The sequence below is a fragment of the Coloeus monedula genome (genome assembly GCF_965178545.1).
Source record: "Coloeus monedula genome assembly, chromosome: 8".
Lineage (NCBI taxonomy): Eukaryota > Metazoa > Chordata > Aves > Passeriformes > Corvidae > Coloeus > Coloeus monedula.
The window spans coordinates 1,682,762-1,706,256 of record NC_138788.1 but is presented as its reverse complement, the minus strand read 5'-3'; the positions used below and the strand labels follow the sequence as shown (position 1 = coordinate 1,706,256).

The 23,495-nt window shown below is 45.7% G+C and overlaps 1 protein-coding gene across 3 annotated transcripts in view; it reads left to right on the top strand.

The window, feature by feature from the left end:
• PCDH15 (protocadherin related 15) overlaps positions 1-20,219 on the top strand; it is a gene marked incomplete at both ends in the record, with an annotated part of 282,257 nt that extends 262,038 nt beyond the window's left edge. For 2 of the 3 annotated variants that reach the window (XM_082286268.1, XM_082286267.1), the window contains 6 exons: positions 1,192-1,302; positions 12,029-12,050; positions 13,401-13,439; positions 14,143-14,216; positions 15,199-15,331; positions 19,668-20,219. In XM_082286268.1, coding sequence (XP_082142394.1) covers positions 1,192-1,302; positions 12,029-12,050; positions 13,401-13,439; positions 14,143-14,216; positions 15,199-15,331; positions 19,668-20,219 — 931 coding nt within the window. Of the gene's footprint in view, positions 1-1,191; positions 1,303-12,028; positions 12,051-13,400; positions 13,440-14,142; positions 14,217-15,198; positions 15,332-16,385; positions 17,787-19,667 lie in introns of all 3 variants that reach the window. The other variant, XM_082286266.1, reaches the window with a different exon arrangement.
• Between the last annotated feature and the right edge of the window lie 3,276 nt (positions 20,220-23,495).

Sequence of the window (23,495 nt, the reverse complement as noted above, 5' to 3'; positions counted from 1 at the left end):
TAATGAAATACCAAGAAACAAGTATAAAAATGCACCTGCTTAAGAAAGAACAGGAGAAATATTCATGTTTTCATGACTTGTTTTCTTTCCCTGCTGTAATTCGTATTTCTGCTGACTACAGAATTGTTTCCAGGGGATCAAAAGTAGCAGCCAAATGCTGTTCAGCTCCGGAAGTTCTGATTCTTTAAACAAGTCATTAATTCTGGAATTTGATGTGTGGAATAATTAAGTAGCCTGTAGTTTATTACTCCTGTTAGAGTCACTGTTATGGGCAGTTGTTGGCAGCAGAATTTATTTAACCTTCCTTTTTATCTCCTTTTTTGCAACCAAACAGATTCAAAGAGTAAGTATTCATTTCCAGCTTTGTTTCTTCCAGCTTCCATAGGAGTACTGACAAATTTTATTCTCAAAATATATTAAATATAGGGGTTTTTTTTAAATTTCTATACTCCAATTTGCTCCTGAACTCTTGGTGTGATGAGTTTAGAAGTGATTTATTTCTGTGGCTACTTGGTGTCATTGGGGTAGATCAGTCACATCACCCTGGTGATGCTCCCCACACGAGGAGCTTTGTTTTCTGGACAGAGAACAGAAATTTATTTAAAAAAAACCAAAAAAAAAACCCCAAACAAACAAACAAAAAAAAAGGACTTTTTTCAGGAAAAACTGTTCATTGAACAGAAATTTCCCAGCCAACTCCATTAAGAAAAAGGAGTTGTGAGTGGGCAAGGGGGAGTGGCATCAAACTGAAAGAGAGTAGGTTTGGATGGGATATTGGGAAGGAATTGTTCCCTGGCAGGGTGGGCAGGCCCTGGCACAGGGTGCCCAGAGCAGCTGGGGCTGCCCCTGGATCCCTGGCAGTGCCCAAGGCCAGGCTGGACATTGGGGCTTGGAGCAGCCTGGGACAGTGGAAGGTGTCCCTGCCCGTGGCAGGGGTGGCACTGGATGGGCTTTAAGGTCCTTTCCAACCCAAACCATTCTGGGAACTGGGAAGCTCTGGGATTCCACCAAAACAGAACAGGGAGCTGAAAAATCCAGGAGAAGATGATCACGTTACTACTTCAATGAAGACAAAATCCAGGGATAAACTGCAGGGCAAGAACGTAGAAAACTTCACATTTTGGCTTTACTGGGGGCATGTTTTGGGGTGTTCTGATGGGTGTCTCTCCTTCCTCCCGTGGCTCTCCAAAGGCGCCAGGCTGAGTGTGCCAAGACTGCGAGGATCCAGATGGCTCTGCCAGCAGGAAAACCGGCCGGAGCCGCGGCCAACAACCTCTATGAGGAGCTTGGAGACAGCACCATGTGAGTATTCCTTGAGATCCATCCAGAAAAGCACTGCCAGGGCAACCTGGCATAGTGGGAGGTGTCCCTGCTCATGGCAGAGGGTGGAATGAGATGGGCTTTAAGGTCCCTCCCAATCCAAACTGTTCTGGGATTCTGGGATTCTATGAAATCGCTTCATGCAGTCTCTGTGCAAAAGGCTTTTCTTCATTCCCCAGCTGCTTGGGCTTCTCCAACATCCAGAAAAAGAAATAGGCTGACCCTGGATGGAGGGAAAAACCCAATTTAATAATCTTGTAGTGCATGGGGGAACCTTTAAAAGGCTTCAGGTGGGCAAAAAGGTCTCACCAGATGGTTTTCCTAAGAGCAAGATCCTACAGCAGGTCATTGCTGCCAGGCTTGGATTCCTTGGCACATCCAGGCCAGCACTCCATATTTTCCAAAGCTGTTGAGTAAACACATCCAATAAAATTCATTCCTGTCCATTGCACACATACAAAATGATAATTCCCTGAAAACTGCTGCCCCAAATTCCCCATTTCCTGTAGTAAGAAGTGTTCGGTTTGTTGGGGGGTTTTTTGTTCTAAATTTAAACCTGTTCAAATATTGAAATTAAAGGAACTATCAAGGCAGAGAAGCCCCTGGCAGCTCACTAAATGCATCTTTTACCTCTTACATGCTCATAAAATAATAATCTTGCAAGGCTGGCTCCCTTTTCATGCCTCTGTAAACCTGAAGTTGATGGACTCCAACAACAATTTAACTCGCAGTAGGAAAATATTCCAGCCAATTATTATTTGTCTGATACTGGGGGGGGATGTTGATAGGCTTTGCCACACTTCAGCTCTGTTTATACTTGAAAACTGAGGAATGCTGACGAGCCCAGCTTTAATAATACTTGGAGCAGGTAGGGAATGAATGGGTGGTGGAAGTGAGGATTGCTCCGTTTTCAATCATCATTCATTTTGCCCAGGAAGTTGAAATTTTCCACCTGCTGTGCTGGAGTTGATAAAATGTCACAGGTCCATGAGAAAGCTTTAACTCTTGGACAACTGGGTGCAGTCTCTGCATGTGGAATAATTCCAGGGCTTGAGCTTTTCTGGGTAAATAGGGGGCTAAAAAATGCTGGGAGCAGGAATAGCTTCTCCCAAGGGCTGAATTTTTGCCTTTTGCCTTTGTCAAGTTATGCTTGGGCAAGAAGGGAGGGAAAATGTGTGGAGTAAAGTTTTTTGGAATGGGAACACTTCTGTTTGTGAGTCACATCTGTACCCTTATGCAGGGGGGTGCCTGCTGGATAAAATTCACTTTTTTTTTTTTTTAACACTAAACCAAATTTCTGCTGAAATTAATGATGTGATGCTAAACCCAGAAAAAGCCTCATTGGGCTTTATCTGCAAAGGTTTTTTTGGGGTTTAGTACTGCCCCAAAGAGGTGCCGGTTCCCAGATCTGCAGTGTTGACTTTGAGGCTTAGCTTTATGTAAATTTGGACAAAAAATAGTCTTTGTTGCACCAAAAAAGGTGCTGTAGTTGGAATATTTTCTCTCAGATGTCTTTGCGTACAACCAAGGCTTATTCATCATGCTGAGGAACTGATTAAACACAAAGATCCTTCAAAGATAAATCAAAATCCATAGGATTTTAAAGAAAATAACAGCCTTCAATAAATATAATTACAAATTAACTTTTTCTTTAAAAGTTTTCTTTCCTTTCTTGCCCGTTAAATACTTTACTGCAGGGCACAGGTATACCTTAGGAAATTCGTATTTGGGAAAAATCTTTTATTGCCATTTTTCATGAGTTTTAGTACAATATTCCCTGTTTTAGTTTTCCTAAGTCTGCCATCTTTCATTTGCAGTGTCTTGTTTGCTTTCTTTGGTGTTTATGGCAAATGAAATGGAACAAAGCTCTTTAGTTTTAAATCTGCCTTGTCTCACCATTTTCATTTTTCCCTGTCTTTGGATCCATAGGCATCAGTAAGTAAGCTTCTTTCATTGTCTTAATATTTGTAGCTGGTAGAAATTAGTTAATTTTCCTTCCAGCGATTCCCATCCAAACTTGCAAGGTGAAGCTCATATTTTATTTGTCCATTGAGCAGGAAAGACATTTACTGGGAAGTTCAAATACTCCTGTGCTTCTTTATCCCTCTTCTTGGAAGTAGACAGAGGAAGGGTGATTGCTGAACTTGAAGGGCATTATTTCTAAAGCCAAAGGGTCAAAAAAAGCCAAAGCAACACTGAGTGCGTGAACAGAAGTTTGCTGGGAGTTCATGGATTTATGGCTGAACTTAAACCTTCCTTGGCTGTTAATTCCAGTGCCATGCAAGACCTGTAGAGTCTTTGAGTTCACAGAAACGGAACTCACTGCTCCTCAGTGATTGAAACAGCTTCACACAAACAGAAAAACATTGTGGGGTCACCTCAGCTCTTGGAGGCCTCATGTGGAGCGAGGAAGGAGCTGAGGAGCTTTTGAAATAATCTGCTCCAGTGGCAGAAAGGTGGTGGCACCTTGCATGAGCCTTCTGCTGGAGAGGCTCCTTCAAGTTCAGAGTCGCTGCTGCTCTCTCCTCTCAGTAGGTGCAGTGCTTGGCTGACCTCAAAGGTGGCTGCTGCGGAATTCAGAGTCACTTTATAGCCCTGGGGCCCAGCACAGGCAGGACCTGGAGCTGCTGGAGAGAGCCCAGAGGAGGCTCCAGGATGAGCAGAGGGATGGAGCAGCTCTGCTGGGAGGAAAGGCTGGGAGAGCTGGGATTGTTCAGCCTGGAGAGGAGAAACTCCCAGGTGACCTCACTGGGGCCTCGCAGGGCCTGAAGGAGCTACAGGAAACACAGAGAGACCATTTCCAAGGGTTGGAGTGCCAGGACAAAGGGGAATGGCTTCCCAGTGCCAGAGGGCAGGGATGGATGGGATATTGGGAAGGAATTGTTCCCTGGCAGGGTGGGCAGGCCCTGGCACAGGGTGCCCAGAGCAGCTGGGGCTGCCCCTGGATCCCTGGCAGTGTCCAAGGCCAGGCTGGACATTGGGGCTTGGAGCAGCCTGGGACAGTGGAAGGTGTCCCTGCCCATGGCAGGGGGTTGGAGCTAGGTCATCTTTAAGGTCCTTTCCAATCCACACCCTGCTGGGATTCTCTAATTAGTGTAAAGTTAATTATTTGTATTCATTCTGCCCAGAGGAAGCCTTAGGCACACTCAGCTCTGGCAAACTGCAATGCCTGGGGAGAGTTTATTCACTCCATGGAGCTCTGCTGGGTGTTTTTTTGCAAATGGGAGAATGATCCCTGGATTCTGTGCAGGAATTCCAGTCCTCCTGGCTCCCTGGACCATTAGGAAGCTGGGGGTTCCCTGCCTGGGTGGTCCCCTGATCAAAACAAAAACCAAAAGTCAGGAAACAAAAGTGTTTTGTTACGAAATACAGGCCCTCAGGGGACTTTTACATCTTAAATAACTTAGAGGGAAATTAAGATCCCTTAATTAACTCCTTCTAGGTATTTAAATTTCTCTTCCAGTTTTGCTAGGGAATATTTAACCACCAGAGGTTAATTTTTCATTAATTTGGATTTAGTTATATTTTCTGAGCTATGAAACACCACCACCAAAACCCACAGAACGATGTGACCAAGAGGTCTAAAACTTCATCTTCCAACATTCACAGAATCATGGGAAACTCCTTTTTTTCCTCCTATTCCTTTGCCAAAATTCAAACTTTGGTAGAGACAAGGATTAGGATTTTTAAGTCAGAACTTGTGTGAAAATCCTGGACGTCTCTAAGTCACTAAAACCAGTCTTAAATGCTATTTTAATTTGTGCAGGTAGAGGAGATGGCTACTCATGCTGTACTTTAGCTCTGCCTGACACAGGCCCAAATCTTAAATTTCTCACTGTTTGAGAGAAAAACAAGTTTCATTTCAGCCTGAGGTGAGCATTATTTAAAATAGGCCTCGCAGGGCACTTTTCTAGCAGGCACTGTGGGGCATTTTAAAATACTGTTTATTTTCAAATCTGCTCAGAAGGTTGTGGTATTAAAAATATTTGAGGGGGGGAGGTTAATGAGGGACCGGGAGGTGACAGGTGAAGTCCAGAAAGTGGTGACACCTCCTACTTTTGGTGTAGAAATTCGATGTAACCCAACCACAGGGATTTTTAACTGGGTTCAACATGGTGAAGAGATGAAATTCAGACACACAAGAGATGAGATTCATTCACATATTGATACTTGGGGGATGTTTCGTGTCTCTGGGTGGATAGGGCACAATATTACCTGATAATTTGGAATTCTAAGAGGTCTTTTGAAGGAGACTTGGGTTTATTTTTGAACTTGCCAAGTAGCTACGCAGCTTCAAATTAAAACAAGCAGTAGCTTGTTTTAATTTTCCTTCCTTCCCCATTAAAGAAGATGCAAAAGTAAATGTCTTGCCCAGTAGTAGATGCGCTCCTTCTGTTGGGTTGTAGCTTGCTAGAAGTGATTTGATGGCTCTGCTTCATGTCATAAGTTCTTTTTTTCTCTCTCTCATAAGTACCTATGTCCATGCATGTTTCCTCACATGTGATTATCTTCTTTTCTTTCAAGTCTTTTTCTTCTCTACCATTTCCAACAAAGCAGGGGAAAAAAGTCAGTCTTAGAAGAAGGAGACCGACAGAGAGTTATAAGCAGCTTTGCTTCCCGTGCTATAGAGGCTCACAAGCAATCCAATATCAATGGATCCCTGAACAATAACCTCCCCAAATCCTCGAGTAACATCACTTTTTTGTCCGATGAGAACCCGCTAAGGACCCAAAACCCATTGTACATGGAAGGTCCCCCTCAAAGCCCCGCTGCCGCAGGGTTCCTATGGAAAAGGAACAATGCTTTAGATACTCTTTCTCCTTCGAGACTGGTCTGGAGAGAGGCCTCTTTGGGGGGCAGCTACCGGGCGTGGACAGTGCCCACTCACCTGACCAGGAGACACACGCAGGGGTCCCTGGGTAGGCCAGTTATCATGGACCCCATCCAGTGGCAGCAGCAGAGACTCACGGCCAAGGAGGAAGGAGCTGAAAATCCGGATAGCAGTGACGATGTCAGCAGTCCACTCTTCCAAAGGATCAGTAGCCCCAAGCTGACTGTGAAGGAGAAGGCGAGGCAGTTCGAGGCGCTGCAGGAAATGAAGCAAGTGAGGTCTCCCGAGGTGAAATCCACGCGGTCGCCCACACACAGCGCCAGTGTCCAGGAGGGAGAGAACGCGCCAGAGCAGTCTCCCAAAAGTGTGGTGGCTTCTCCCCGCCTTCGCTCCTCCCCTGTGTCCTCTCCAACGCCTTGTGCTGAAGGAGTTGAAGCGGAGACCGCCGTGGTCCCCTCTGTAATCGTCACTCACCACAACGGCCCTGAAGAACATTCTCCTCCACCGACTCGCAAACCAACTCCTCCATCTTCTAGGATAAAGAAACCACTTTGCCAAAGTTTTCTAGCTCCTCAGACCAAAGAAGTTGTAGAAAGCATTCCGGACCCACCTAAAATTCCCCCACCCCCACCTCCACAGCTGCCACCTCCACTGCCACCACCACCTCCATCCCCTCCTCTGTTGCCACCACATCCTCCGCCTCCACCTCCAGTTTCTCTTCCTCCTCCTCCTCCTCCTCCTCCTCCTTCTTCTTCTTCTTCTCCTCCTCCTTCTTCTTCTTCTTCTTCTTCTTCCACTCCATCTCCTCTTAGCACGCAGCTGCTGTCCCCTGCCAAGCATTCCAAATCCCCTGCCAAACAGCCAGCTGTCCCCGCCCCGGCCGCAGTGCCAGAGCCCCCTCCCCGCAGGGAGCTCAAAGGAATTCTTAAAAACATTCAGAATTTGGCTGCCATTGAGAAGTCGGTGGCCAACATGTACAGCCAAATAGACAAGAACCACCTGCTGCCCAAGCACGTCCCCAAGCTCAAACCAGCCCCGAGCCCGGAGCTCCCGACTCCAGAAGCCGCGGCCGAGCACAACCAGCAGAACGGGAACTTGAGCTGTGTTGTGGAGGAGCTGGAGAAACGCTTCCCCTCACAGTCTACAGCTCTGTAATGCTCATGGGTGGATGTTCCCTGCTTTCTTTGAGTGGGAGGACTCTAATGCAGCACATGGTATCTGCCTCAGACTCTCCAGAAATCCCGACTTTTCCCCCTTTTTCTGCTGTGCACCATGACTTCCCCACTCCCGATCCTAAATGGAGAGACGTTGTCTTTGCCGTTCACTCAAAAATTTGTGATATAAAATATAACTCTCCAAGTTGTTTTCTCAGAACTACATCTTGCTGGTTCTTAGTCTGTTTACTGGAAGTCCTTGGGGAAAACTGTCCATTTTCACCCAAAGCTTGGGCATAGATGGCAGTGGGCTCAATACTTCTTTAAGCAGCCTTCACTGTAGGTAACATCAGTAAGATTTTCCTGTAGCTGTGATTGGGATCTCTTGCTTTGCCCATAAAATGCCCCACCTGGAAGGAATCTTCTGCCGCACATTGGGTGTCAAAGCAAGGAAGGCCTGGGAGCAGCAGGCTCAGCTTCGGTGAGCCGGGTTATTGGGTGGGCCTTGAGCAACCTGGGATGGTGGCCCTGGCCATGGGATGAGCTTTAAGGTCCCTTGCAAGCCAGGCATTCCATAATTCCATACTGCATCTCCCTATTCTGGGGGCTCTGCTCTGCTGACATTTTCTGGCAGCTCAGTTCCTATGTCCAGTGAGAAGAAGGGTTTGCTTTTGTTTCTCAGCAAACATGGCTGTGTCCCCACTCCTGTTCTTCATCTTCTGCCTTCCATTGCATTTTTTTTTATACTCTTATCTGCATGTGAAAAGTTTTTATTTTGTAAATTCCTTTCATGTACAAAGCATTTGTTGTTTGTTTTTTATGATTGTGCATGTGCATGTTGTTGCTGTCTCTCTTTAATTTCCATGCTGGTCTGTCATGAGCTGAAACATCTCAATTAAATTGTAATAAAGTCACTCTGATTAGTGTCACCAGGTGAAGGTTTTCCAAGTGCTTGTAAAAATCCACGCAGTGTGGATTTACTTACCAGCTTTTTTGCTCACAGGCATCTAAATCTGATCTTTACATTAAATATGTCAATTATAAATGTTTATGTAAAGTGAATTAATTGTCCTTTGAAAAAATGGTAAGTAAAGGCAGTTTGGGCATTTAAATGCTTGGTTCAACTTTCAAGTTTCCTTTCAGTCCTTGACCAAAATCTGAAAAGTTTAAGATGACATCTTTGAAAACCATATTGGGAAAGGCAGATATTATCTAATGAAGCAAAACTAAAACACCAGTTTGGTATCAACATTGTAATTCTGAGCACAAAGGTAACAAATTCTTTGTCAGGCTGTTTATCAGACTCAGCATTTCCATGGTGCTTGGCTTTTTCTCTTTTCTCCTGTTTTTTTTTGAAGTCTGCAGTTAGGACATGCGTGGATGCTTCAGTCAGAAGTTGCTCAAGGTAGTTCCTCACTCTTTGCCCCAGTGCCAAACTCCATGAACTCCATCCCACAATTTCTGCTGATCCATTAGAATTTTCCTTTACTTAAAACCCTTGTTGGGATAGGCTGTAGGATCAAGGTAGGTGTAGGAGTAGCTAAATGTGTAAGGGGAGGGATTGTCCATCCTATTTTTGCTGTAACAGAATCTGTGTCATTTATGGGATGTGCACAGTTTTGGTGCTCAGTTCTCCAAGGGTGGCACGACTGCAGTGTTATAATCAATTTCCCAAAGCTCAGCACCTATTAGGTAGAGAATTGTTAGAATTGAAGAGCCAGAGTGGGAATATGATTTAAATGTTTCCCTCTGTGTCCCAGCCATGCTCCTGGCAAGGGTACAGTGGGAAGAGGGCAGAGATGGGCATGAAAAAGTATCAGGCTGCTCATGTTCAGAGTGGATCAACCCCAAAGTCAGAAATTAAAATTGAAGTGCCCAAGTCCCACATTAGAGCTTGTAAAGAGCTGCTGCTGTGCAGCTCTTTACATCCCCAGTGAAATATGACACAAATAAGACGTGATTTTGTGGTCTGTACAGTCACACAACAGAAGTGGAGCTGTCGAGTCATTCACAGCATAAACTCCAACAGTCCAGTTTGGCTACAATTATTTGGGATGTTCCTTAAGAAGAAAGAGTGGCCATCACACAGAAGCTCCACTTTAAATATTAAATTTCATTGTTTCAGAAGGGTCTGGGAGGGGGTCATGGCATCAGCTCTTTACTGATGAGCAACATTTACTTTCTCCTGGAAATCCTGATGAAGTTGAAAACTTTACAAAACTGGCTTCATTTTGTCTGGATATAACACAAGCTTTGTTCTCCTGCTGGCTTTTTTAATGGTCTTTGTTAACAAAATGAATTTTATTAGACTGGGAAAGAGGAAAGAGGCTGTACCAGGGGAGTTCTGTCCCACTGAGATGTCTGGGTGCTGCAGAGGGAATTGTTTTAAACCAGAAGAGGAGGAGTTTAGATGAGATGTTAGGAAGGAATTGTTCCCTGGCAGGGTGGGCAGGCCCTGGCACAGGGTGCCCAGAGCAGCTGGAGCTGCCCCTGGATCCCTGGCAGTGTCAAAGGCCAAGTTGGACATTGGGGCTTGGGGCAGCCTGGGACAGTGGAAGGTGGGTGGAGGTGGAAGAGGATGAGCTTTAAGGTCCTTTCCAACCCAAACCATTCCATGATCCCATGGTACTGCAGTTCTGCAGCGCTACGAAGGATTAGATTCAATATAGGAGTTGGTAGCAAGTTGAGCATCTGTAATAATTTCTATTTAGATATAATTTACCCCTCTCACATTGTCTGATTTGGTCAGTTGGGGTCTGATGTGACCCTTGATATATCTCTCATTCTTTCATCGTCAGCTTGACGGGGCCAAGTCCTGAGCAGGAGCAGAGATGGCATCAGTGGAGAGTTCTTCCATGCAAGCTGGAATTTCATCACAGTGTTACCATTACTCATCCTCCTTCCCAATTTGTTCTCTGCTCCAGCTCTGAACTGCAGGAAATCTCCATTTTAGGAGCCAGGGCAAACTGATAAGTAGTTGCTCCCTCTGAGTATCTGTAGTATTTGGGATTTGTGATGATTTTGCTTTAAATATGAAAACAGATCTAAGTTGTGGAAGAGCAAACACCTGCTGGGGTGTCAGGAATTGGGGAAATGCTGCTTTAGGCAAATCCCAGTCCCTTTAACCTCTTTCAGCAGTGAAAGGTCGGCACATCTTGTCCATGTGAGTTTATTCTGCCTTTGTCTCTCCCCTTAAATAGCAGCTCTGTGTTCTGGCTGTCCTGTTACCCCACATCCTCACAGGCTCCACGGCTTCGCTTCCCATTCCACAGGGAAGATTTCCCTCTGACTGACTGCAGCAAAGTCTGGCTGAGAACATTTCCCAGAAGCAATCCCTCCCTCTGTGGAGAGCTTTAATTCCTTCCTGGAAACAAATGATGTTGTTCTGACCTTTGTCTGTGTGCCAGAATAGATCCTGGTGCTGTATTGAGTGAATGGGTATTTTCTGTCTTTCGGGGACCTTTTTTTCCTTCTAATCATGGCCACACAAAACTACTCGAGCAATATCAGCAAAACTCAGCATGGTGCTATTTTTATGAAAGCTGAATTCCAAATTTAATTAGAATTGCTCATATTATGCTTTTAATCTGCAATATAGTGCAATTAAGAGTAATAGGCTTCCTTCTCCTCAGACTTCCTCTATCCAAAGATTGTTGTAGGCGATATGGAAACTAAATCCAGCGTTCCTCGAGTGGGCTTTGAAAAGTCAGATCATCTTTGGATGATAAATCTTCATTTCAGCTGGCCATGAGGTTTCTATTACATAGGCGACAGCATTAATTCAATGCTGATAATCAATTCCATGTGCTGAATATTAATAGGAAGATTTAGAGATGAGGATATTAAAGAATTAAAAGGATTTCTCTGGTCTTTATTATTTATTTAGTGTAATTAAAGACTTCCTCATGACTGCTGGCTGTGTCCTAGGATAAGCCTAACATAATTTTGAGCATTTACCCTTTCCTTCTTAAAAACCATAATACAAATAATCCAGACTTATCCTTAAGAAAAATTCAAAGGCCTAAATTGTTGTTCTCTAGTTTTGCTGAAGTCATTTCAATTTTCAGGCACAAAATGTGAAAATAGAAAACTTGATAGATATAAATGCATTGGTCATGCCCAGGAATGGCTCCAAGAAAATGAATTAAACCAACAATAAATTCCCAATAAGATCAGAAGCGCAAAGCCTGTGGCAAAATAAGCACAGATAGCAAAAAGAAAAAAGGAGATCTAACTCCCCCCTACTGAGCAAATGTTAGGAAAGGTGTAATTGGAATAATCATGTTGGTACAAGAAATTAGTAACACAAGCTCCAGGGCAACTCCTGATGGATACAGAAAGTCCAGGAGTAGAGGAGAAGTTGTTTCACTGCTTGAGCAGAGGTGTGAGGGAACAGGGTTCCCTCCCAATCCCCCTTTCCATGTGCTGAGTCCCTTTGGATGCACTGGCTCTTGGGGATTGGGGATTTCTCCTCATCATTTCACAATCTAAAGCAAGAAAAGAGCCCTAAGCTTCTCCAGCCTTTCCCATGCAATGATCCCTGTGTCCAGAGCAAACCCAAAGAAAACCATATTTGATGTTAGAGATATGTATTTCTTTCCATGCTAATTATATTTCTAATTACATTCTCTTTCACCCCTCTCCAGCGAGAATGGCAATGTGCATCTTTGTGCAGGCTCACAGCATTATCCTAATTTATTTCTTTTCTTTTTCTGGCTTCTAGGCGAGGATATGCACAGCAAGAGGTAAGGCTGGTGCCCAATCACCTTTAAAATGTTAATTACACCAACGTGCTTTTGCTGTGCAGCCCAAGAGTGTGGGCAGCAGGGGAGTGGGGGATTCTCCCCTTCTGCTCTGCTCAGGTGAGACCCCACCTGGAATTCTGTGCACAGTTCTGGTGCCTCCAGCACAAGAAGGACATGGAACTGTTGGAGCAGGTCCAGAGGAGGCCACTGAGTTGCTGAGGGGACTGGAGCACCTCCCCTCTGGAGCCAGGCTGGGAGAGCTGGGGCTGCTCAGCCGGGAGAGGAGAAGGTTGTGTGGAGAGCTCACAGCTCCTTCCAGGGTCTGAAGGGATACAGGGAAACTGGAGAGGGACCCTGCAGCAGGAACTGGAGGGCCAGGACACAGGGAATGGGTTCACAGTGCCAGAGGGCAGGGCTAGATGGGATATTGGGAAGGAATTGTTCCCTGGCAGGGTGGGCAGGCCCTGGCACAGGGTGCCCAGAGCAGCTGGGGCTGCCCCTGGATCCCTGGCAGTGCCCAAGGCCAGGCTGGACATTGGGGCTTGGAGCAGCCTGGGACAGTGGGAGGTGTCCCTGCCCATGGCAGGGCGTGGGATGAGCTGAGTTGTAAGGTCCCTTCCATCCCAAACCACTCTGGGATTGTGTGTTGTGGAACTCCTGGGTACTGGGTGCTTTAGAGACCAGAAATTGAAAGTGATCCAAGAAGTTGATGAGGCGTAGATCCCTTGGGGGCTGAGATCCATTGTGGCACGGGTGCGACCTCCAGCTCCGGGATTGCTGCTTGACCATTCCACACCTGCTGTGTTTTCCAGTGTCACACCCAGTCACCTGCCAGGCAGGGATGGGGCTCCACAGACCTTCCCTGCAGCGCTCTGAGGTCTGCTGCTCCTGCAGCATCACTTTCTCCAGCAATGAAACTCAGGGAGAAGAGTTTCCTTCAGAACAATCTCATTCAATAATTGGAAAGTTCTCCAAAATACGTTTCTATCATAAAGGCTGATATTTGCTGATTTTTTTTTCTCCCTTTGCACAGCTGGTTTGTGTCTCTTAATTCAGACAGAGAATTTGGTTCTCTCGGCCTCTGGTAGAAGTTCTTGAGTTAAATATTTCAGACATCACAAAAACTGGGAATTTGATTTTATATTTAGGCAAAAGAAATGGTGGGCTGTAAAGGGATTTTACTGCAGCAGGTGCTCTGTGTTCTCACAGGGTATGGAAGTATCCAGCTGCCTGCCATAAAAAGACTTTAAAGGACCTGTGGTTTCAGCATTTATTACTAATCTTACACACCAATCACCTGCACTTTAATTGTTGCTGCCTAATTAACCTCCTTCTCATTTTCTCTTGTAGCAACAGCAGTTGCTGAGACCTTCTCTTCTCAGACCAGAGGTACCACTATTTTTCATTCCTTAATTATTCTATAAGTTTTGAAATGGCTTTTACATCATTCTCTAATGAAAACTCGTCTGGCTCAGGTAATTTTTCCCCCTAGCTCTTACATAAAAAGTAAAGTTCTGGCATTGTAAGCCCAGTTATGTTATTTTAATTAAATACCTTAAATTTACTGTATCTTGGTACTTCCAAGGCCAGGTTGGACAGGGCTTGGAGCAGCCTGGGATAGAGGAAGGTGGGACTGGATGGGCTTTAAAGTCTCTCCCAAACCACTCAGGGATCTGTGATTTTCCCCATGAGCATCTTACAGTGGCTCACATGGGCTTCATCCCGCAGTTCCAGATTTCCAGACAGAATTATTTCATTGCTCTCCAACTGCCATCTGATTTTTTCCGAGTGTCAGTCAGCTGCTGATGGATTATTGCAGCTGGAGCTGAGCTGAGCAGTTGGTGCTGGAAGCTTTAGCATCTTGCTGTGCAGTGCAATTGCAAACCTTTCTATTTCCAATCTTTTAGCCCCAAAATTGTTTCCAGAATAAGCAGTAAAAGCCAGAGTGAGACATTGCTATTTTTGTGCTACAGGATGGGGATCATTTTTGCAGTCGGAAGAAGTAATTACATCATAAGGAATAATAATATCAGTAATTACATTTGGGCCTTTTTCACACTGTTTGCACTCAATCAGTGTTTCTCTTTTCCAGGAGTTAAGTATGGAGTCTGGAATTGATCCAGGGCAGGAATACTACGGCCAGGATTACTACAGTTATGAGCATGGGTATAGTTCCATTTTTCCTCTTTATTTCTGAAAGTGCTGCTTTTCCAGGCTGGTGATGTTTATTATTCCAGCAGTTAATCGTGGGACCTCCCTTCACCTCAGGATGACTTTAATCTTTGTGTCCACAAAGGCAGGAACAGACAACAAAACTCTTTGCAGAGGTTAAGGGGGTATTTGATAACTCCCTGCTCCTTTAGTAATGGCATTTTCCCCTTGCAGAGTGCACAGCCCATCTCTCAGGCTGGCTTTACATCCTTTGTGTGTATTTCTGCTGTCTGGGAGATTAATTTCCATCACCTCCTCCCCTCCTGAGTTCAGGTATTAATCCTTTCTTCTCCCAGTTCCCACCCAGCCACTGGCCTTTTAAATTTCCCTCAAAAAACACCATCCTGCCTTGTGGCCTTTTAAATTTCCCTCAAAAAACACCATCCTGCCTTGTGGTATTTCGAATTTCCCGCAAAAAACACCATCCTGCCTCATGGCCTGTTAAATTTCCCTCAAAAACGGCCATCCTCTCTTGTAGCCTGTTATTTTCCTTCAAAAAATGCCAACCTGCTTTGTGGCCTTCTGAATTTCCCTCAAAAACCCCATCCTGCCTTGTTCTGATAAAGCCCATAGGACTGCAGGCTCTTCAGGAATTACCTGGCATTCTCCAGAACTGATCCCAGGGAAGCTGCTCTTTCATTCCATGGTTATTAAGAAAGATCCCCCCCAAAACCTCAGGTGTATTGAAGGAAGGTTGATGCACTTAGTGGGGTCTTGACTGATCCAACAGACCTCAAAATTCAGGTCTCCCTGAAGGGCTTGTGCCCATTGGAACAGGAGGTTTGGGATTTGGTTGCCGCTAAGGAAAGAAGGGAGAGGGAAACACAAGGAAAGCCGTTCCCATCCGTCTGGATGTGAATGTGTGCACTGATGGCTGCGTGATGAGAGGTGTGAGCACATTTGGGCCCACCCTGAGGAGCTGTGGTGTCCCTGGCAGGTACGAGCTGCCACAGTACGGGAGCCGCCGGCGCCTGCTGTCCCCGTCGGGGATGTACGACGAGTACGGCGAGGTCGTGGTGGAGAGTGATGGTGGCTACTACTACAGTCCCCACGGGCCAGCAGCAGAGGAGGTAAGGAAGAGACTCTGGAGGGCTCCTTCTGTCCCTGCAACTGCTTGAAGGGCCACCAAGCCTCATCAGGTGTACACTGGAATTGGTTAGAATTAGGTTTTTTATAGATCAGTGTTAAGCATTGTTGGCCCTTCTGAGGGCCTGTAAAGTTTGCCAGCATAAAATTCCTTTTCGTTTTCTAGGCACAAAAAGGAATTGCTGAGTTTCATCTGGTTTTAGTTCAAAGAACAATCCACTTAGACTTAGGTAATTCATATCATTACCAAATGAGGAAACCTTCCAGTATTTGAAGGGGCCTACAGGGAAGCCAGAGAAGAACTCTTCAGCAGGAACTGGAGTGACAGGACAAGAGGAATGGCTTCAGACTGGAAAAGGGAAAATTTAGATGGGATACTGGGAGGGAATTGTTCCCTGGCAGGGTGGGCAGGCCCTGGCACAGGGTGCCCAGAGCAGCTGGGGCTGCCCCTGGATCCCTGGCAGTGCCCAAGGCCAGGCTGGACACTGGGGCTTGGAGCAGCCTGGGACAGTGGGAGGTGTCCCTGCCCATGGCAGGGGTGGCACTGGATGGGCTTTGAGGTCCCTTCCAACCCAAACCATGCTGTGACTCTGTGAGTCCATTACTGATATTCCTCTGACTTTTCAAGGAGGAAAGCAGTACCTAAACTCATTTGTCATAAAGTTCACAATGAAAACCAAAAAAATTGGAAATGTCAGTGGTAATCAGAAGAAAGTCAATACGTTTATTTTGAGAAAAAAGTTCAATTTTTATAAATGCCAGATCTTAATCCACTATTAAATGAGAAGAGAGAACATTTCAGTGTTTTCCCCATTTCAGAGTAAGGTAGTTGTGCACTTCCAGCCCATTCTACAACTCCCTAAAGCTCTAAAATTCCAAAACATTCCCCATAACTTTGTTAAGAAAACTTCTAAACCAGGTAAGTTCATTTTGATGCTGGGAAATAAATGTTGCATCTATTCCTACCCTATTTTAAGGTACAGGTTTTCACAATAACTCTCTTTCAAGTGGTAATCAATTAATTTTCATAATTTGCAGGGCATGAGTCCAGTCAGAGGCCCTCCCAGCAGAGGGATAAGCCAGGCAGCAGGGCCTCAAATGGAAGGGAGACCTGTAGGTGTTGGGATGGACCTCAGCCGTGGTCCTGGAAGAGGATTTAGGAGCAGCCAGGGAAAAAGGAGGCTAAGGGGAGTGATGCATTTAAGTCGTGTGGCAGTCAGTGCCCACAAACCTGTAGGAAGAGCTGAGTCTGCTCGTTCCCGGTGGAAGAGAGCAAAGATATTCCCGATGATCCTGCAGAAGGTGAAAGGTAGGAAAGATTCCAGCTATGCCAAGCTGCTGTCGGCTCGCCAAGCGGACGGGGACAAACCCATGATGATCAGGGGAAGCTACTTCCAGAAATCCACGGATGACAGGCCCTCCATGAGGAAACTAAACCACGTGTTGAAGCGCATCAGCGTCTCCAGGAAATTCCAGGAGGGCCTTGGCAAGGATTTGGCACATGGAGAGGAAGGGTCTGAAAGGGACGAAGCCAAGTCGGGGGTTTCGATCAGTATCACGGCAGACAGCGAGCAGGAGGACAGCGACTACGAGAGGACGAGGAGGAGGAGGCGCACCTCGGATGAGTCCTCTGAGAAGAGCAGCAGCTCCGGCTCCGAGTCGGAAGACAAAGACTACTTGAAAATAACCCTGGATCAGGATGAGGCCACGGAAAGCACCGTGGACTCAGATGAGGAAACGGGGGATTTGGGGGATTCCGATGACGAGTCTGAATCCAGCTCCAGCAGTGAGTCGGAGGAGGACTCGTCAGAAGAGGACGATGATGAGGAAGATTCTGAGAGCGATGAAGATGGCAGCCTGTCCAAGAGCTCATCCTCACGGAGCTCCTACAGCAGGACCAGTGAGTCCAGCAGCAGGAGAAGCACGGAAATGTCCAGTGTGAAAAGCTGGGCAGGCAGCTCCCGTGGCAAACACTCCAGCCAGAAATCCGTGAGCTCTACCACCTCAGGTAGAGACAGGGACATGAGCTACAGGAGAACATCAGGATCCAGCTACAAGAGCAAAACCTCCTCTGCCAGCGTGGAAATAGAGGACACCATAGAAGAGGTGTCAGAAGAAGAGGAAGAGGCAGAGGAGACAGCAGATAACTCAAACAAGGCGGATTCTAAAACTGCCAAGGCAAAAGCTGCTGCTGCTGGAGAGGGCAAGGGAGGACAATCAGCTGTTCCTGGTGAGGAGAGCGAGGAGGAAAGTGCAGAGGAGGTTGATCCAGAGGACAGTGACAGGGAGGACACTGCCAGTAAGAATGAATCTTCTTGCCTAGACAGTGAAATCAGCACGACTTCCAAAGGTACCACAGGGACAAAAAGCTCAGGCAGTGCCACGTCGGGGAAAACCACCACGTCCCCTGGGACTGAGACTCAGAGCTCTGACACCAACAGGAAAGGAGCAAAATCACAGAAAAAGGTGTCCCAGGAAAGCAGCCAGTCCCAGGGTACTGGAACTGCGGAGTCAGAGGCCACGGGTGACTCCACCTCCTTCTAAAGAGGAGTGACAGTAGGTGATGGTTTGCAGTGAGGAGTGCCTTTGCTTGCTGTGCCTTCAGTGTGGTCTTTCCTAAGCGATGCTCATGGGCTGCAGACAGCCAAAAGGAGAGGGCAAAGCTTATTGATCCAGCATTTCACTGTCCTTGGGAGAGAACTGTGGAAAACCAACCTAATTCCAGCCCTGTGGATCTATACATATTAAAAAAATTATGTATATACACATACACACACTAGAGGTATACTGTCATAGATATAGAAAGTTTAGTTTTCATGGAGCAATGAAACACGGGATTTAGGGAAGAACAGGAATGAGGAGGAGGATGTAAAGATTTTAAAGTCATCCATGTTTTCATCTTAGACATTAATGCCATATAATAACACGTGCTAATCTTCAGGTGAGTTCTCTGCTGTCATGGTCAGCTCTGTTTGCAGGGAGGACAAGTGGAATTGCAGCAAAACAACATTCCCAAAATTGCAGGGGATAACTGGGAGAGCTGGGATTGGGCTGTTTTCTGGATCATAGGATTCAGGTTACAAACACCGGTGATGCACGAGCCAGGAATGCTGAGGCAGGAGGACCAAGTGAGCTTGGTCAGGAGAGGAAATGGATTACATTTCCCAGCCTCTGCCCTTCCCACCTATCACCGTACAGTGGTTTTGTTTTATTTTGTTTTGTTTTGTTTTATTTTATTTTATTTTATTTTATTTTATTTTATTTTATTCTATTCTATTTTGTTTTTATTTTATTTCATTTCACTTCATTATTTTATTTCATTTTATTTCATTTCATGTCATTTCATTTCATTTCATTTTATTTTGTTCAAACATCTCTTTGAACTAGATCCATGATCACTGACCTGCCCCTTTGCATCCCCACACAGCACAGCGTTGTAGCTGCACACAATGTTTTAAAGTAAATCCCACTTAAACCAAGCAGGAATAGATCCACTGGAATATATCCATGTGAAGAACATTGTCTCTCTTTGCCAGGAACAATAAAATAGGCATCTAAGTAATTTTTACCAAGTGTGACTTCTCAAAACCTTAACATTTATCACCTATTTGTACCTTGCATGATTTTCTTTCTCTCAAAACTGGCTTTTCTCTTGTTCCTGTGTGTGTTTTGTAGTGGGGGTTAACCGTGATGGCATCTTAGTGTTTGAATTACTCATTCAAGAAGGGTAATAGTTCTTTTCAGTGTGCTGCAAGGAGGCATTTCTTTTTAAAGGATCAATTATAAATTATAATACCTAGTGGGGGTTGTGTGCTCACCACAGAGGGATTACTGCTGCTACAAAGTCACAGCAGTGTGGCACTTGTTTCCATTAATTCTTCAAAAAAATACGTAAGTTATATAAACCTAAAATCTGGTTTCTCCACTGTCTTCCCGAGCATCTCCACTGATCCCACCTGCCTGGAATATTTACAAAGCCTTACACAGAGCTGTTCTGTTTTTTAACCAGCCAGTTTTGCCAGCGCTCTGCCTGAGAATTTCCCTGGTGTATGTCGCGGGATTTTCTCTGCAGGATGTGTGGTGCACAAAAAGCAGAGCTGCCCAGTGCATGGAATTCACAATGCAAGGGAAGAAAACTTCCAAGGCCTTCCTAGAGTTTATACCTTGGAGTGGTTTCTTAAAAGGATCTCTCACACAGCAGCTTCCTCCTCGGTGCAAAACTAATAGAAATTGATGAGTTACTAATTAATTAACAGAAAGGGCAGGGAAATGAAGAAACAGTGCTGGGTTGTCCTGACACTTCTCTTTGTTGTCCAACAGTGGGCCAAAAAGAAGAGGATCAAGTTGGTGGTGGACCCGGAGTACGAGACCAGCTCCACGGGCGAGGAGAGCGCTCCCGACCCCAGCCAGAGGAGCCGGATGAGCACCCCCGGCGTCCAACCCAGCGGCAACGGCAACGTCTACATCGCCCAGAACGGCTCCGTGGTGCGCACCCGCCGCGGCTGCCTCGGCAACAACCTCAAAGTCACGTCCCCGGGGAGGCTGGGGAAGCAGTTCAAGAAACTGGACAAGCTGGCGGTGACGCACGAGGAGAGCGTCCCGCTGAACACGTTGTCCAAGGGGCCGTCCCCAGGCGACAAAATGAACTCCAGGCCGTGCAGTGTCTCCTTTTCCTCTACTATAGGGGCTGAAAATGCAGTGACAAAGGCTGGGCCAGCCAAACTGAAAAGCACAGATGAGCAGGAATCGGTTGTTGACCATGAGGATGTCAAGGAGCCCTTGGAGTCGCACAGTGAACACACACAGTCCGACGAGGAGGAGCTCTGGATGGGCCCTTGGAACAACCTCCACATACCAATGACAAAACTGTGATTTTAGTTGATTTTTTTAGTTTCATTTTTACTTCGGTTTATAATAAACTGCGCTTTTTATTGTCACCCAGGGGCAGACGTACGGAGTTTGTATGGTGCACATCCGTTGTCCACGACAAACGGCACGCTTTAAAATTCCCAGACAAAATTTGCACTCACATTTGGACCGATCCATTGTCCTCCCCAGTTCTGACAGGCTCCCATCTCACTAAACACTACTTGGTTTCGATTAATGAGTTCTTTTTGGATCTGAGTTCTTGTTTAATAAACAGTAAACTACTAATAAATGCACAGCCCCCTTTGGTTTAACCCTCCAGACAGTTCTATACCTGCCTGGCTTTGTTTTTCTGTATGGTACTTGTGGCTCTACTGTCTAGATTTGGGAGTTGTCTGTTTATGGTCAAGATTCATATCCAGAGCTCTGCCTTCTGACCTCAGAGTAATAAATTCAAAATAAACCCATCAAAGTCAATGGAGCAAATCCTCGGCTGCTGCTGAAATTTGAGTCCCAATTCCAAAGTCAGAGCAATTTATGCAAACAATGCCCAGCTGGCAGTTATGGAATCAGAATTCCTGACATTACAGTGCTGCCACTTAGAAAAGTGCAAGAGAAGCTGAAATAAGATAAAAATTGCAACGAGGAAGGCAGTGTGTAGCAATTAATCTTATTCAGAGCTACCTGGCCGTGGTTTGTTCATTTTCTTTTGTAAATTAGCTTGTTCCAATTTTCTTCTCCAGTCAATTTTTCATCTTTTCATCTCTTCCCCCATCAGTTCTGTTTGCTTCTTTCCACAACCTTTAGGTGCAGTTTTTATGCTCCATCAGTAATTGTCATCCTATGGCTGTGTTCCTCTGGAATAAAGCAGGATGATCCACGAGCCTGTGTGATAGTGGGAGGCACTAAAGAGTAATTAATGGGAAGAGGATGGATCCATTCCCAAGCCCAACTGGCTGCTGGGTTAAGCAGTGCCATCACCATTCCACTTTGATCACTTTGAACACAAACCTGCTGCAAAGACAAATGGATCCCACAGGGAAGAGGAGAAAAAGGGAATATTTTGTGAGGTTAACGTGCACAGAGAGATCTGGGAAGGGCAGAGGGTCTCAGGACACACACACATAGAGTTGTTCCAAAATTTTAGTACTCATTACATGTGAAATACACAACATAAATTTGGGAACCTGGTTACAGCTCCTGCTTTTACCTTGAAGTTTTGAGTGTGCTGTGTCCCAGCTTGGGCAGGGAGATGAGAATTGTCACTGTTTGTTGTCAGCACCACCCAAAAAAGACAAAGCAAAGCAGTTTTCTCCAGTGTGAAGCAGCAAAGGCAAAAAGCAGAACCACGTTCACACGAGAAAAGTGTCCTGTTGTGTTGTGCAAACCTTTCTGGGGTAAGACCAAACCAATCGTGAGAACAAGCTGGATTCCTCTGGAAAGATTGGAAGAGCCAACAGATGAATGTGTGTAATTAATAAGGAAGGGATTGGCATCACCACTCTCTCCCCATTCCACAGCTGAGGCCTCACCACGGGGTCTGGCTGAGGACGGATCCGCTCTGGCGGTGAAAGGACTTTGTGCTGCTGGGGCTCTGCTGGTTTTCCCTTTGCCCAGGGAAATCCCTGGGAGTGTCTGTCTTTGGGAGCTCTCTGCGTGTGGTGTCGATGTGACCTCTCTGTCCAATACCTCCTTCTCAAGCTGAGCCTTCTGACCAAATATTCTGAGCAATGGTGCTTGTTTTTAGGCATGAGAAATGCACTGTAGCCTCTCACACGTGGGAAAAACAGAACACCGGGAGTTTCTTTTCCCTAATTCCTTTTTCTTGGCACATTTGCACTTGGGACCGGAGCTAAAGCAGCTGTTTGGAGTTTAGCTGGAGGCTGGACATACAGATAAGACTGATGGAAGAAAGAAAAAAAAAATCTATTCTTTGAAATAACGAGTAAAATGTTATATTTTAATCCTGTTTAAGACACTGTTATTATTTCACTGCCTCACTTTTATTGCAGAGTCTCTCCGTTCTGTCCTTAATATTCATTAGGGTTTTTAGAGGAACGCTTTCTCCCAGTTTTCTGAGGGAAAAAGAAGTTGTTTCTTTATTTCTAGAGCAACTACAGCAGCTGTAGCTCTGGGAAGGATGCTGGGGCTGGACACCAGTGGTCAGTAGTGCTGTCCATGCTTATCCAAGGGAAATCTCTTCCTCACCAGCTCCTTTGTGCTGTCCAGGTGCTCAGAGCATCTCCCACAGTGCAGAGATCAGAAATCCCACCTTTTTTTCAGCAATGGGGGGCTGCGTTGTCTAAAATTAACTCAGTTTTAGCTAAACCTTCAAAACTGGGAACACTTTGGGGAAATCTTTCTCGGGTGCACAAGATTTGGGGGGTTGGGGGAGGGGTATTTTTTTCTCTTTTATTTTCTGGTGGTGTCATTCTGTCAATTAATACAGAATTCCAGCCTTTGCTTTCTGGGGATGCCATTCCATGAATAACTCCAGCTTTAGGCCGTGAGCAGGCGCTGGCAGCCAGAACAAACAGCAGGAACCTCACAGATTGATCCAGTAAAAAAAAAAAAAAACCTTTTATTTCCCTTTGGGGAGCGAGGCATTAGCACAGCTTTGGATGCAGGGAGCAGAATTCCGGATTTGTGCCTTGGGATGTAATTTACAGCTATTTAAGCACCGAAATTTGTCAGGCTGAGGCAAGGCACGAGCAGCTTCCCCTGGGTGGCAGAAGCACTCGCTGGCTGGCGGATCAAGGTGATAATCACCTTTCCTGCCACTGGTTTAATTCCTGCACTCCTCCAAGCAGCATTTTGTGGCTTAGCACAGCTCCTGCTACATTTTCACACCAGGGAAGATCCAAATGAGGAATTTTGGGGCTGCAGAAGGGCAGTGCAATTCCCACTGGGAGGGGGAAAGGAAAGCAAGGTGGAAAATGGAATATTTCTATTTTCTCCCTTGATTAAGTATTTACTACTATAAAGAAAGGCTCACAGATCTGTCAGGGACCTGTTGGGAAATAAAATATGAATGTTAAAATATTTCTGTATCAATGGTGGGGAGTCCCTGCAGCCAGGATTTGGAGTGAGGGAAAGGGCAGTGTGGTCATGATGGGTGACAAGTGTCTGTCTGCTGGCAGAAATGTCCCAGCATGGTACCTCAGCATCCTCCCATCACAGCCTGAATCCTGCCAGACCCTGGAAAACACTCAGCAAAATGGAAAAGTGATTGGGGAGAAAAAAGAAAAGTGATTTTTTTAGCAAATGGTGGAAAAATTCCTA